Source organism: Vitis riparia, chromosome 7 (assembly GCF_004353265.1).
Source record: "Vitis riparia cultivar Riparia Gloire de Montpellier isolate 1030 chromosome 7, EGFV_Vit.rip_1.0, whole genome shotgun sequence".
In the NCBI taxonomy this organism is placed as follows: domain Eukaryota; kingdom Viridiplantae; phylum Streptophyta; class Magnoliopsida; order Vitales; family Vitaceae; genus Vitis; species Vitis riparia.
Window position 1 is genome coordinate 7,003,354 of NC_048437.1, and position 14,971 is coordinate 7,018,324.

The 14,971-nt window shown below is 35.9% G+C and overlaps 2 protein-coding genes across 2 annotated transcripts in view; both read right to left on the reverse strand.

Annotated features, from left to right (window-relative positions):
- LOC117917381 (rho GTPase-activating protein REN1-like) overlaps window positions 1-109 on the reverse strand; it is a 39,842-nt gene extending 39,733 nt beyond the window's left edge. Inside the window, exon 1 of the mRNA XM_034833645.1 lies at window positions 16-109. The gene's annotated coding sequence lies outside the window, so the exon portion shown is untranslated. The remainder of the gene's footprint in view (window positions 1-15) is intronic.
- Window positions 110-1,136: 1,027 nt separating this feature from the next.
- On the reverse strand, window positions 1,137-14,708 carry LOC117919422. The gene is made up of 22 exons (XM_034836620.1): window positions 14,167-14,708; window positions 13,524-14,066; window positions 12,126-12,358; window positions 11,976-12,038; window positions 11,580-11,714; window positions 10,511-10,629; window positions 10,085-10,393; window positions 8,589-8,676; window positions 8,373-8,478; window positions 8,172-8,285; window positions 7,201-7,364; window positions 6,970-7,090; window positions 6,273-6,497; window positions 6,000-6,190; window positions 5,495-5,662; window positions 4,818-4,923; window positions 4,311-4,448; window positions 3,200-3,361; window positions 2,789-2,989; window positions 2,502-2,696; window positions 2,352-2,423; window positions 1,137-1,692 (listed from the first exon to the last, which is right to left on the reverse strand). The coding sequence occupies exons 1-22, from the start codon at window positions 14,212-14,214 to the stop codon at window positions 1,540-1,542; spliced, it is 3,654 nt and encodes a 1,217-aa protein (XP_034692511.1). The 5' UTR covers window positions 14,215-14,708; the 3' UTR covers window positions 1,137-1,539.
- Between the last annotated feature and the right edge of the window lie 263 nt (window positions 14,709-14,971).

Sequence of the window (14,971 nt, forward strand, 5' to 3'; positions counted from 1 at the left end):
GTAAAGTGCATTTGCCTTTTTTGAGTCTTGCCTCTCCGTTTCTTGTTTTCCAACGGAAACCCCACCCGCAAGCAACGTATTCCAAATGGCCCCACCGACTCTTCACACTTATCACCCATCATCCATCAGTCATCACCCACTATTAATTTTGGGTTTTCTATTTTCTGCAAATATTCCCATATTCTGATCCAAAAATTAATGCATGAGTTTAACAAAGATGGACAGTGGGTGATGAGACTCGAATATGGAAACATGCTTTGCTTTGTAGTTTATGGTTGGAGCCACGTGAATGAATGGATGGACGACAATGCCAAACACATGCCTACTTCTTTCTTATGTTGTCTGCCATTGTTATTCGTTTCACTTTTCAGACATGCTTTGTCTTGATATGGCAATTAAGTTAATTCACTGCCAAAAGCATTCTTTTTTTTTTTTTTTTTTTTTTTTTGAAATTCGATTTTCAAATCTTACAAGCAATCAGCCATCATGTCGTTCAACTCTATCTATTTCCAACGTAATTTCAAGTTTCTCGTGATTTTTCTTCAAGAAGGCGTGCAACTCTCCAATCATGGCAGCAAAAATTAAGGAGTTCCGGAATTGCTGGACAAATAGAAAAGCCCACGTAAGCAAAAATAAATAAATAAATAAAATGCCTCTTTTCGTGACCGCACTGTCAGTGTAGCGGGCTTTTCTGTTGCAAATTCGCTGGCAAGTAAAAGAACATTCGAAAACGACGTCGTTTGGACACCAAGAATATCGACCGTCAAAAGTTCGTTAAGATTTGACCCCGCATTTGGCGGCTGAAAAATGAGTGGAAATTCGAAATTTTCAAATAATTTATATATTTTTCAGCTCCCAAACATGGAAACAATCCGTGATTCATTGCCATTGCGGCGCGGCGGAGATTCATCCGCGATTCATCCGATATCAGAGTCAAAATTTGAAAAATCAAATTTTTTTTCCAAAAATCACTTCACACGTGTAAGCATTTTCTTTTTAAATAGATTATCAAACATTCCATGCATTTTCTATTTTTTAAATTAAAAAAAAATTATAAAAATAAAAAATTACCTAAACATAAACTAAATGGTTTTAAGCATGGAAGTGCTGCTAAAGTAAACATTATGGATAGAAAATGTTTTAACCAGAGTCACTCCCAAACGAGCCCTCTAATTCATTCAACTTGCAACTGCAAAAACCCTTAATACGGTATACCATATACACAAAATCGGTTACGTGAATCACAGCTCACAAGTTGAAACAAGATGTCTGCTGGAAATGCAACAAGAAAATAAAAGTGATGAACACTGTCTTCCATAATCCATATTCTCTAAAAAAAAAAAAGAATAACAAATGATAACCTCCATGGAGGCCATGGTGGGGCAACTTCATCAAAACTGAAAAATCATCAAACCCGGATCATACATATGAGGGTGACAGTGTCTGTGTTCCTTCCTTGCTTCAATTTGATGATAATGGAGAGAAACTGAGGGCCTCCTTGGACTTGTATGTATGTACAGGTAATTAGAAATTTAGAGTCTAGAAATAGTAGTTGTTCTCCTTGTGGTTTACAGCATCCTTACAGAGCATGGACCGCACTTCCATTATCGATCTGGGTGGCTCCAGGTCTTTCTCTTGCAGTGCATTTCCAAGTAATTGTTGCATTTGTGATGCAAATGTGTCATCTAAAATCTGCATATATGCATATATGCATAATTGTTACATAAATTACAGTAGATAAGTGAAGAAAATAGGATGCTCTATATAACCCTTGGTGTGGGAGGTTGATCAGTAGTAGGAGAAATTTCTATTCATTAGATGATTAATTCAATTCACTCATACTGGTTAGGCCACACGAAGATCGTCAGATAAATTGTTATGCTACCTACTAAGAATGTAAATTAATACTTAAGATATCTTATGCTAGAAGCCTAGAACTACCTTGTAAGAGATATACCAGTGCAATGTACAATATATCTGGATTAATCAACACTTTGTTGTTCAATTTTGGTCTACACCATCCCAAAGCTATTAACCATATATATCAAAGCACTATTAACATGCATTTAAAAATATTTAAGCACAATTTATGTATATATAGTAACAGGTTTTCAAGCGGGCTAAGGTTGGATCCTGTGAAATTAATTAAAATTGAAAGAAAATTACTAAAGCTACAAAATTGTGAAAAAAACTTAACAAGATAATTTAACATCTATATGGGAGTTTGAAATCTCAAAATCTTGGGAAGGTTTTAAATAGGTTAGAATCTAACAGCACTTTTGGACTAAATAGTCTGTGTCATAGAGTATTTCAACCTCAGCAGAAAGCTTGGATGGTAAAGTGAAACTTACAGACACAGCGATTCGTGAGCCTTTATACCAAGACTGGTTCTCTCTCCTATTCTCCAAAAAACTTAGCACATCCTGTTACACAAAAGAAACAGTCCATGTAATATTTACAAATCTGATTAATTTGTTTTGGATTTGTGCTGCATAACTTACCTGTCCCATCCGGTCCCAATAACATCGGCAGATTGCTATGAACACATGAACTTCAAAGACGGTATAAAGGTGGTCAATTGTCTTTGTTAGAAGATCCTTCAATGGCTGCATTCTACTTTGTACATCTGATTCTACCACGGTTTCTTCTGAGTCCTGGATTATCTTCTTCAATTTTGTGGCACTCTGCACCCTTGTCTGTACATACAAAGAAACAAGACATAATCCCTTATCTTAACACGAACATTAATAATCTTAAACAAATATCACTGAGGAAATCAGGTACCCACATTCTCTGCAAGTTTCTCAACAATTGCTTGCACATAATTTCTGAATTTGGCTCTAAGCATCACAGTTACTTCACTGAGACGCTCACCTGCCACTGCATTTCCACCATCAGGGATGCAAGAACCCCATGACTTCAACTGGGTTTCTATCTTGGGCCGCAGCACATCCAGCATCCTTTTCATGGAATTTAAAAGAATTCCCAGCTGAAAAATAAATGTAACCTCTGACTCCATGCATCAAAAAGAAAAACAAAAAGAAAAGGAAAAGAGAAAAAGAACCATTTCTCTGGAATGGGTGGGGGTTAGTTCAGGATGTTGCCACATTCAGAGCTTGGGTTTGAGGCATGTGAACTTTTGTATAGGCTCAGTCCTCTCCTTCCATTAACCAAGTATGTGGCAGAATCAGAAGCTCACCTCTCCAGGGACTGTATAGGTGTTTACTGTTCGTTTTGCAAATTTCTGCACATATTTGAGCCCCAATATCTTAGTTGCCAGATTGTCCTTCAATGGTGATAAAACATCGGCATATTGCTTCTCCAAAGCTTCTAAAACTGCCTTCTCAACATCTGCAACAGCCTTTTAACACATACAGACCGTGAACAGAAATAAGTAACTGTAAAATAAGTAACTGCAATACCAAGTAATGAATGAACAAAAGAGAAAGGTGCCATAATAATTGGAGACTGGATTTGCACTACAGGTTTGGAACCTCGATTTTGACAGATGCAATATTGACAATCATACAGGTCAAAAGCCAACCCAATTCAGAAGACCATATTCATGTAACTGAAAGATAATGCCATTCAGACCATTTCCCAAATTTCAAATGAATGTTTAAAAAAAAAAAATCCATATATCCAACTGCAAATGTTAGGCAAAAGATAATCCTAGGTTGGTCCTAAGCTTCCACAGAAAGTAGAGGTTCTTGGATTCTTTGATTTATATCAGTGGATGAGTTGTACTCTTGATTAGTAAAGAGACAAGATCTTGTTCATAATATGTTTGGCTAAAGACATCTTAGGTAGGTCCCAAGCTTCGGAAAATAGAGACTTTTGGAGTCTTGATGCATTAGAGGACATGGAGGCCTAGGACAAGAATCAGGAAGCTTTTGGAGTCTTAACAATGGTCTTTTAACACTCCCCATCCACATCATCACCACCCTTTGTTGAAGGAGATTATCCCATCCTTCAGGTCACAAATCGGAAGCTGGTGATATGCTAAATGGGGAAGGCCAAAGAATTTGAGGGGAACTTTTTCACTCATTGAGACTTTGTGTGACAGGTTTCCTCTTTTATTGTCGTGTTTGCTGTTTACTCCAATTTTCCATAAGGATGTTTCTTGTACCATTTTCCCCCTTTTGTTCTTATACAAGAGAGAGAAAAAAAAAAACCACAACTAAGGCTGCTCTCCTCAAAATATGTGTTATATATCTGTATGCCATTAATAAACTCAAGCCAGCAAAAAATAAATAAATACAGAAATAAAACAAAAATGGTAAGAAGTTAAGAACCATTTCTGGACATACATTCTCCAAAACAATTGTATATTCTGGCCAGCGACGAATGATGATTTCATATTCATTCAATGTCTCCTTCAGCCGCTCATACATTTCATCTACAAAGGGTGTGGTAGAGTGTTGTGTTCTGATTCCACACCACTTTACCTGAAAGTAAGTCTTATCTAGTCAATTTCCATAAAATAGTAACAATCATTGTGAAAAAATGGGATGTTTTCCAATAACGTGAATATAATAAGGTAGAAACTATATGATTGACTGGAATTAAACCACTTATCAGCTAGCCTGAAAATAATTCAGTAAAAATCAACAAATAGTAGGAAATATGATACAACATCTAATTTGTTAGAAACAATATAAGCATTCTAATCACTTCATTAACTTGTTTGCATCAAAGCAGAAGGGAAAGAGGCATCACTGCTCAAGTAAATATTCTAGATCATAAAAGGAACCAGTGATTTCCATTAAACTTGAGTGCTCCAATTTATATAAAATAATGCTTGTTAGACATATTACCTTATCTAGTTTGCATGAGTCGAGCAAAGCAAGACGCTTGTCTTGAATCCAGACAATTATATACAAGTGAAATAATTCTTTCGCATCCACTCCACCTTTGATAGGACTGAGAAAGAGCATTAGATGAGTGAAGATCACACACAAAAAAGTCTCAATATGGAGTAAATATTTCTTTTTTTGATAGGTAAGAAAAGATCTATTAAAAAGAGGTGCCAAAAGAGCGACTCAAGGTATACAATACCTATACACCCACCGCCAAACCAGCCATAAAAGAAGAAACAAATAAGCACCCAGCTGGCCCAAAAAACACCCTTATCTAGAACCCAACCAATCAATAAAACTAACTATAGTTAAAGGGCGATCAGCTATAAACAACTTGGCCTCTGACCAAAGAGAAAACAAAAATGTATTTGAATCTCTAGATTGACAGCACATCATCATTAAAGGCCAATCTATTTCTCGCCTTTCAAACCGTCCAAAAAATGTAAAGAGGAGCTGCTCTCCACACCTTCTTGCGCTTTTTGCCCACAAAAGAACTATGCCAACTAAGAAGCATCTCTCTAACTGAGAAAGGCAGCACCCATGACACCCCAAACAAATTAAAGAGCAAATCCCATTAGACAATTGTTTTTGTACAATGAAGAAGAAGATGGAGTAAAATAAGGCAAAATAATTACCTAATGTTCCAGCAAGCTATATCCTTTTGGAAGTCTGCTGTTGCAATAACAAGTTCAGTCACAGGAGGCGAGGGGCCAGAAGGAGGACACGAAAGAAGGAAGGCTTGCAATCTATTGCATAGCTCCACACTATATATGGCTGAAGAAAGATTTGGTAGATCAATAAAACTGCAAAAGAAATCAAATTAGAAACTAATCAAGTATTAAAGATTCAAGGAATTTTTTTTTTATAAACTCATAGAAATATAATTGGTAAGCAGTACTGCTAATATTTAAATTACAAACATACACAAGAGTGAATCTCACATAAGAAAAGTCAGAAACAATTCCCCGAAGGGAATTCAAAAATAGCATCTGGCAAAAATCGCTATTTACATCAATAAACTGTAATAATTGCGAAATGCAATTCTTTGGATCACAGTAGTAGGCCTACCACTGCCCCCTAAATGTGCCAAATGCTTTAAAAAAAATCATGTAATAATAAAGGACGTACTGATTATTTTACCTGGGCAGAACATGCTGATTGTGGATCTCAATGTCAGCAAAAATTTCATTTCTAATATTTAAACACAATGATTTCATCTTCTGGTAAGCTGTACAAAGAGTCACAGAATCCATCAATGTGCTCTCATTATTACTGGAAATAAAGTCATCCGTTTCAGCCAAGTGCCTTCTTGATCTCTTCTTTGCAGCAGCCTACAGCAATTTGTAACTTAGAAAAATAATAGAAAGGGGAAAATTAAGGAAGCATAAGCATGAAGAAGTCAGTTTACAACACCTGAAAATATTTGCAAAGCTTCAACTGAGCCTCAGAACTCAAGATGTCATGGAATAGAGTGTAAAGCTTTACAGCAGGTTCCAAAGCAGGAGCTGCATTTCCAATTGCAGGCACAAAAACATCCAACATTCCTGATGGAGATGATTCATCAAGGGACTTGTAGTTCTCAAAAACCAAAGCAAGAATCTGCTCAACTTGATCCTCAATCTCCCCAAGGATGCGATTCTGCATAATGGTTAACATGAAAACAGTAACTCTTGTGACCTTTACTAAGAACAGCTAACCTTACAAAAATGATGAGAGCATGGTTGTTTATTCTGAGACACTACAACAAGCATTAGTGTCACATTGAAAGTTAAATGCCTGAGACGTAACATAAAATAGTTGCAAGTTTTTTTATGGAGCACAAAGGGGTCATCGGGTGATAAATGTATTTGCAAAGTAGGAGCAATCAGATAGATCCAAGCTACAATGCATGATTTTTTTAGAACCTGTGGTGTTAAAACACTTTCCCTTTCGGTCACCCTCTCTTTTGTTTCAACATGTAAGGTTTAAGTTGAAACTTTTGGATCATGACAACCCAAATAAAGAGGCCTACTGACCTGAATGACCTGTCATTCACCCTTAAACACAGAACCCTCCAAAACTAAACATGCAAACTCATAAGGCCAGAATTTCACGAAAATTCAACTCCTACCTCTTGATGGCTTAAAACACCCCTACTGGAGCATTTCATTAACACAGGTAGCAGCAAGTCATGGACCAAGCCTAGGCAGTCTGCAGTGGGTGTTGCTACTTCCATAACATATGATAAGTATCTGCAAGCAACATAAGAGAGTATCTGATCAAACAGCAATTTAGAATTCTTTGTGATGTATGGAAAATTATCCACATACAAAAAATCATCCCATCTGTGACATCTCAATACCTTAACTTGGTGTATGTATCTGAAACTCCATAGTAGGAGGCAAATTCGGTCACTAACCACTTCCATGGACCATGTAGCAACAAATGTCTTTGCTGAAAACGTTGAACTCTCATTGCAACTTCTAACACCAAGTCATATGCCACAGTTTCTGCAACGGAACCACACTAGGACGAAAAGGAGAAGTTAATACCATGTAATGATTTCCAGAGTTATAGCAATCCTGTTGCTCTCATTCCATGTAATTACTGATGGTCATTGTAAATAAATCTGCTACAAGCCTACATCCATTCAGTTAGTGAAATACCCATTTCAGATGATCATTTTACCTTGTGGTTAATTTTACCTTATTGACATTTGACACCCAAACAATTGAACTTGAAATATTGATGTCTAGACTTTGCCACTGATATAAACAACAAGAAGTTTCAACACATTATCTTGTTGTATAGACCCCATTTTTACTTATGTATTTGTACGCCATTGTATTTTTTCCTATCTATATATGTGAACTATCATTTCACTCTTCCCCATTGATATTTGTTATTTGTATGGCATTGTGTATTTCCTATCTATATATGTAAACTATTTTTTTACTCTTATAGTTAAGAGGAGATGGAAGATTATATATTTAGATAAAAAAATGTAACTGACCAATCACATCTTATCCAACATAACAATGCTGTAAACTACTTGTAATTTGCAAAGCAGATGTTACATTTTACCACATTGACATGTTACATAATTGGTAACAAGAGTTACATTCCAGTTCATGTACCATTTTGCTATATGTGATATTGTGGCATCTAAGGATGTCATGCTTAGAACAAATCTGGAGGAGGGCTTCTCATTTTAGTTGGTCCTTCATGTATAATTAATATTCCTAGCAGAACATCGTAAAGCAGGCAACAAATAAAACAGCAAATGTAGCATGTATTTCTGAAACTTAAAAGAGGATAAGATCTCAAATGTACCTTAAGATGACTATTCTCATCCACAATAGTTGAATAGTTTATGTATAGTTGTATTCTGCCCACAAGATCATGCTCTGGCTCATGATATATAGACCACCAGCGGAGCTTGTCACTCTGCATTCAACCAAACATTGAATCCTCCGGCATCACTATCTGCTATACTAATCTTCACAGATAATAAGTAGGTTTGACAAATCTTACTGGCTCATCTGTGATAGCGGCCAATTGAGCTACAACACGACCATAATACTGTCCTTTAGAATCTTGGACTTCAATTATCAGATCATCGCCAATGCTATCTGGGAAGCTGTTTTGAAATAGACAGAAAAGTGACTATCACCTCTAACAACAAAGGAGTAACAAGGAGTAAATAAAATAGAGAAAAATAAATAAACAAATTAAAATTAAAACACATACAATACATGGGTTTCACCAGATCCTGCTTGCATGCGAACTGCATCCTCTTCAGATGAACTTTTCAATCTCAATAAACAAGAATAGGTTTCTGACAACAAAACAACACCTAAACTCAGATCATGTAAACTCAGTGACTAGCAGTTCCTCATTCCAGCTGTGTATATATATTTATATATTTAATTTAGGTCAACTGCACGAGCACTTGTATGGACCTAAATGACCTGGTAGTGTAATGTAATGACATGAAATAATTGGATTTAATGACATGTTACAACCCAGAACTTCTTCAGAGTTTTTTCCCAATTAATTGGTACCATCTTATGCCATGGGGCATATTATGTTTTCGTTTTTATCCTCCTTTGTGATATATTTTTTCTGTTAACAAAGTTTTAATTTTCTATTAAAAAAGGTATAGGAGACCTCAGAAATTGTGTCTGGAGGTACTTTCTCTTGATCCATATTTTTTACTATTTATTATGGTAGTGGGATGTATGGACATTTTCTGTTTTTATTACACCACGTTGAACTCTTCACATGGACAGAGTTATAGATTTAGGTTTTTCATACCTGCCATCTTGCTTATTCACATAGAGAATTAGAAGATGGATACCATGCTTTTTCAATTTTACGTCCACATTTTTTTATGGGAAGGGATGTCCACATTCTAGCACCTAGATCTGCAGACAAAACCCAATCTAAGTTCACCAATCCGCAATTTGAAACTAGATAAAACTTTCATGAAGCACAAGGAACATGCTTTCATGGTGCATAGTAAAATAATTGACACATATAGCAGGTGAAGCAATTTTTTTTTTTTTTTCATTTTCATTTTCTGATAGCAAGTATTGCAATTTATTCTATTCCAAAATAATTACCAAATGACAATTATCCATCCCTACTCCTAAGAAGCTTTGCTTTTCTCCCATTCAAAAAATTTCTCAAATATTCCCAAAATTATTCTTGAAATACTGAGCAAATTTTACCCTTCCTACACCTGACAGTTGCTAGAATAGTAGCCCCCTGAGGTACTCATATTTGAAAGTTTTTCACGCTCATCCAAGTGTTTTCCTTGGAAATGTCAAGGCACTAAAAAAGGACAATAGAAAGCCTGGAAATGATTCTAAGTTTGTTATCATGAAAGAGCATAGTTTAAATAGAGAACAACATTGCTCTGGAGATAGCACCAATGGAAAATATGATTCATGACACCAAATATTCACTGTAAGGGTTAGTCAGGTTCAATAGTTTAGCAGACATTAACATTGACTTCCCAGCTTTGTTATGGTATTTTGCTGGTTAAATACCCAAGTCCGAATTAATCTCTATACCTAAGTCTGAATTAAACACCGAATTCAAAATTTGGCGCTTTAGTTTTTCCATCCAAGAGGTGATCCATCAAAGTTTATATGAACACATGTCAATGTTGGAAATAGCTCATAGAAAGCAACAAATTATAGAGAGGTCATAAATTCTAAATTGAGCAGAGATTTTTGTACCTTGCACTGCTTCATAAGATGGCGAACCGCTGTTGCACATACTAGTCACCCCAATTTTTAAGAGTCCAGAGACCTGTTTTATATATCGAGTGCTTGCATGCATATATGCTAAACTCCGACTTGAAAAAGAACCATTTACAGGTATACGGGGAGCAAAATTAACTTTCCTCACAGCAACCCATCCAGAATGAAGGGTTGATTTTAATTTGGAGAAACGAAACCAAAATGATTCCATATTTATTGTTGGTTGCTTTAGAGATGTAAAACTGCAGCCAGTAGGTGGGTCTCGAGCCATTTTCACTTTTCGTGCTGCCAAATGATCAAAATTTCAGACAGGTGATAGAGGTCTTGACATACAAACTTAGTGCAAGCATGATGAAAATGCATAAAAATAAAAAATAAAAAATAAAAAATACATAACAATACTTTGAACTTTCATTTTTCCAATGATTTTCTTCAGTTTTGGTGCAACTCCCTCACTGACTATATCTGAAGATCGTCTTGCCAACAGTTCTTCCTCTGATTGTAGTAGTACTTGTTCCAGACTGTATTTTTTTTCCAAGAAAATTGGCATTAAAAGCATAAATTGCAAAATAGAACTCAATATTAGATGTCATGAATGGTAAAAACTTCATTAGGAAAGTAACAGGATATACACACAGAAATAAAGTTCAAGGGAGCACACGGTACAGAAGAGTTTCCTATGATCCTATTCCAGTAACATTAATTGCTGATGCATTTCAGAGCTTAGCAGCCAGAACATAGATTAAAGTCCATATCTTTTCATCTTTAAAGTTTTAATAGCCAAACATGGTGTTTAAAATCATAGCTTCAATGGAGCACAAAATATGTAGCTCATAATTAAATGGCCTAATGAGGCTTCTTTAAGAGAGACCAATGATAAAAATTTTCATTTTTAATTTCATGATGTAGATACTTTGCAAGGTGATGACAAGTTTTTGAAACCAAGTGATTTGAACCCACTTACCTGATGTAAATTATTTCAATTCTACGTGCTAATTAAATTTCATTTAGCTTCCCTAGTGAAAGGTTCTTGTCATGTGGACAGTTCTTCCTAGTGTACTTCCCTCTACACCACAAATTTAGTGAATCACTTCTTACTTCAAGTTTAAGGCAGCATAAAGAAAAAAGAAAGACCTAAAGGAATTTGGGTTGAGATGGCAAGTAAATACATGACTGTGAGGGTCCAATGAAATATATGACCTTAAACAAGGATGCATGGAGAAAAAGGGTTCATTAGCTAGGGCAAAGTAGATGGGGTCACTCAAAATCAAGAAATATGCAGTGTTTTATTTTCAAGATTCTCACAACAGCAAAGAGTCTAAGTTAGTAGAAGCTTAAGTTTTAAATAGTCCTATCAATTACATTTCTTAGGTTCTTGGTAGCATTTTTCATATGTAAGCCAAAATAAAATCCTAAATGTCAAAACAGTAGCGTTTAAGAAGAAATAAAAAGATAGGAACTATGAACTCACCCAAATGCATTTCGCAACAGTGCACATTCATTATCCAAGAAGAGGGGTGCTTCCATGCAACCCCCAGCCCATGAGTGAAGACAAAGCCGAACACATGCATCATAAGAAATCACAGCACACCATGGACCTTGCCCACTGAATCCAATTTACAGAACAGTTACTAGAAACAACGAATGGATTGACCAAATTTGTATGTGTCACATTTAAGGATGATCATTCTTCTTGTGCTTTTTGATTTGATGCAACAACATTGTTCTTTCTTATCAAAGAAATGGATTAACCAAATTATGATTACAACTATTTACTCTGTCCAATGGTTGAGTTTATCATAAGCACTGTAGATAAGATTCAGAAACCAACATTAAGCTCTATAGTTGGATCAGATACCCAACCTACCTTGCATGAAATGTGGGAAGACGAGCTGGCAAAGAACCCAAAGATGCAGTAGTTTCAGCAATGCTGTAAATCATAATGAATGAGTCAATTTGTTCACAATACCAAGAGATTCTTACTGGATTTAAAGAAGCACGCACACCATGCACACACCTTGCAGAGGGGTCAGGAATTCTGTTGCTGCTATTTTCCTGTGCAGTGGTGCTTGAGGGAATGTTTTTTGTTGTGTTTGGCTCATTTATGGTTACAGTACTACTTGAAATTTGATCCCTGTCTTGGTTGATTTCCAGACTAGAACCAACAAATGGGGGTGCACTGGGGATATCATCATCACCAGAAAGCTTCTGCATTCCTCTGGCATAGAAATCCTGCAGCCACTCAACCAGCTAAGGCACCACAGGGGGCATGATAAATAATTTTTGGCATCAATTAAACAAAAAGATTCATTTTTTGTCTTCCTGTTTTCAAGGAAAAATGCTAGTATATAATAAGCAGTTTGGGCAAACGAAAATTTGATGGCAGTACTTCTACTATGCAAAATTAGGAAGAAGAAAGCTGTTCCAAGGCACAACTACACAATGAAGTCAACTGAATAACAGTGGTATGCAGCCCAGTAGTTCACAAGTTAAGCTTAGCTAACTCAAAAATCCTGAATAGTAATAGCTTCTGGCCAATCTAAAGATTAAGAAGCTAGCTGTTTGGGCTGTGAACAAGCAAATAGCCCACCCTCTCACCCAACTATGCAGTTGAGTTCACCTAAAAGCATAAAACATGTTTCAGAAGTGTAATGCCATCCTGAATCTTTCCATATAGAGCCCTAGGGCACTATACTTCCATTTCAGAGAACTTAAAAATATTTAAAGCTTTCAGTCTAAATATGCTAATCACTATAACCAACTAGTACACCAAGTAGCAGAAAACACTATGTCAAAGTAGTTACCATTTGCAGTTCGTGCCTAATTTGTAGCACTTAAAACAGTCAAAAAGTAGTTTCTACTGTTTTTCACTATTAAACCTCACAGAATTTTAAACAATTTGAATTATTTTACATTCATGTATGTATGAACAAAGTGGAATGTAAATCTGTATGTGTATGATGCTAATAAGTTGATCCCATGCATTCATTTTTTTTTCTAAAGAGTTCATATGTCAACTCACAAGTGTCTTAATCAAAGATAATTTTAGGTTATGTTTGGTTCTTGAAAAGTGTTAAGGAAAGAAAATGCAAAAGAAAATCAAATATAATGAAAATTGGTTAGAAATTTATGTATTTTCAAATTATTTAATTTTTATATTGAAGTGTTAAAATAAGTAAAATTAGTTTTAAGTGTCATATAAAAATAATTTATTGATTTTAAATCTAGTTTTTATTTTCCTTCCCTCTACTTTCTTTCCCTTGTATTTTCCCTCAAAATTTCCAGGAACCAAACATAGTCTTAATGAAATTTAAAAATAAGCACTAGCCTTAAACTATGACCAAGTGTAAGCACAAAATTTATCACACAGACATTAACATTTTACAACAAGAAACCCAACATTAGGAAAAGAAACCTGTTCAGCTGCCATTTCCGTATCTGTCCGCAAAGAAACGTTTGATTCTGAAGCATTCATTGCTCGATGAGGCATAACACCACCGAGGCTTCTAAATTGAGTGGAGGACACTCCAGAGCCAGCAGCTGAATCTGATGTTCCATCTTCTGTACACCCATGTCGTCCAACTGAAAACCCACCACCTCCATCTCCCATTCTCTCCACATCTTCTGTACACCTATGCTTTTGCAATGGAGTTGGATATTTGGGACCCGCAGAAACGGGAATTCTATTATCTTGGGGTGATGAATCAAGCGAGTCCTGCCCAATGTGTATGTCATCCTCTGAATCGGTGCCTATGTCCATGTCTGATCCAGACCCACTATCATCACCACTCCTGGGTATAGCACGTGATACTGGAATTATTCCTGATGGCATATACCCACTACGGAACTTGTCTGAAGGAGGCAACCCAAAGCCTCGCCCACCATTTCTTAGACTAGCAATAGGATCACATTGAAGTCCCTGGGTAGGAATCAAAACCGAAATATCTTTCTTCTTCTCCTAATTCAAGTTTCAAAAATAAAATAAAACCCATCAAGAAACTCGTATTACACTTGAAAACTAATACCAAATTAATGCTAAATTCAACGGTTACACTCACCTCTCCAACCCACTTTAGGGCATTACTATCAAGGCCTTGTGTAAACATTTTGCAGGGTTTAATCTTCAACCAACCCCCGATTCAGAAACAGAATCTCAAGACCGAGTAACAACACTTGTACAAAGAAAGAAAAATAATAAATACAATACAAGTAAAAAATAATCTTGAATTCTTATAATGGGTTTGGCGCATTAGGTTTGAACTTTGAAGTGGGTATCATAACATTCCAAGTTTTGTTTTGTTTTCTCAAATTTTCTCACTGCCAAACAAAGCATAAGGTTTAAATAATTAATCTCACTTGCTAAACAGTTCAGAGAACCGACTCCAACCCTCCATCAAAACAACTTCGCCCAGGAATCTAAAGAAAACATATATGAGTAATCATCCCACAAAAATTCACTTACCAGAAACAAATCCCACAAAAACAAATGAATTATTAGAGAGAATGTAAAGCAATTTCAATGAGAAAATCGAAGAACGTGAAGCGACTGCTCTGACTTCATAAACGCTTTATTCCCTTGGCTTTAATGCTTCAAAATTCAGGGAGAGAACAACCAGAGAAGAAATATATATATATATATATAACTATATATTTTTTTTTCAAAAAAAAAAAAAAAAAAAGCCAGATTTTAGTATCAAACGGATGAATAATGTTTAAACCTTTGATTACAAAAAGGAAAACGAGAATCAGAGAAATAAACGGAGAGTTTAGTTTAACGTGAAGCTGACGTGGCAGGAGGGAAACGCGCTCTTTGTAACGGTCGAATGTTTAATGGTGCAATGTGACGTGGCGGTACGGCGATGA

Coding starts and splice junctions, on each gene's coding strand:
- LOC117919422 (XM_034836620.1), bottom strand. CDS start 14,214: ATGTTTACACAAGGCCTTGATAGTAATGCCCTAAAGTGGGTTGGAGAG. Junction 14,067..14,166: donor CCCTAAAGTGGGTTGGAGAG/GTGAGTGTAACC, acceptor AACTTGAATTAG/GAGAAGAAGAAAGATATTTC. Junction 12,039..12,125: donor ATTCCTGACCCCTCTGCAAG/GTGTGTGCATGG, acceptor TATGATTTACAG/CATTGCTGAAACTACTGCAT.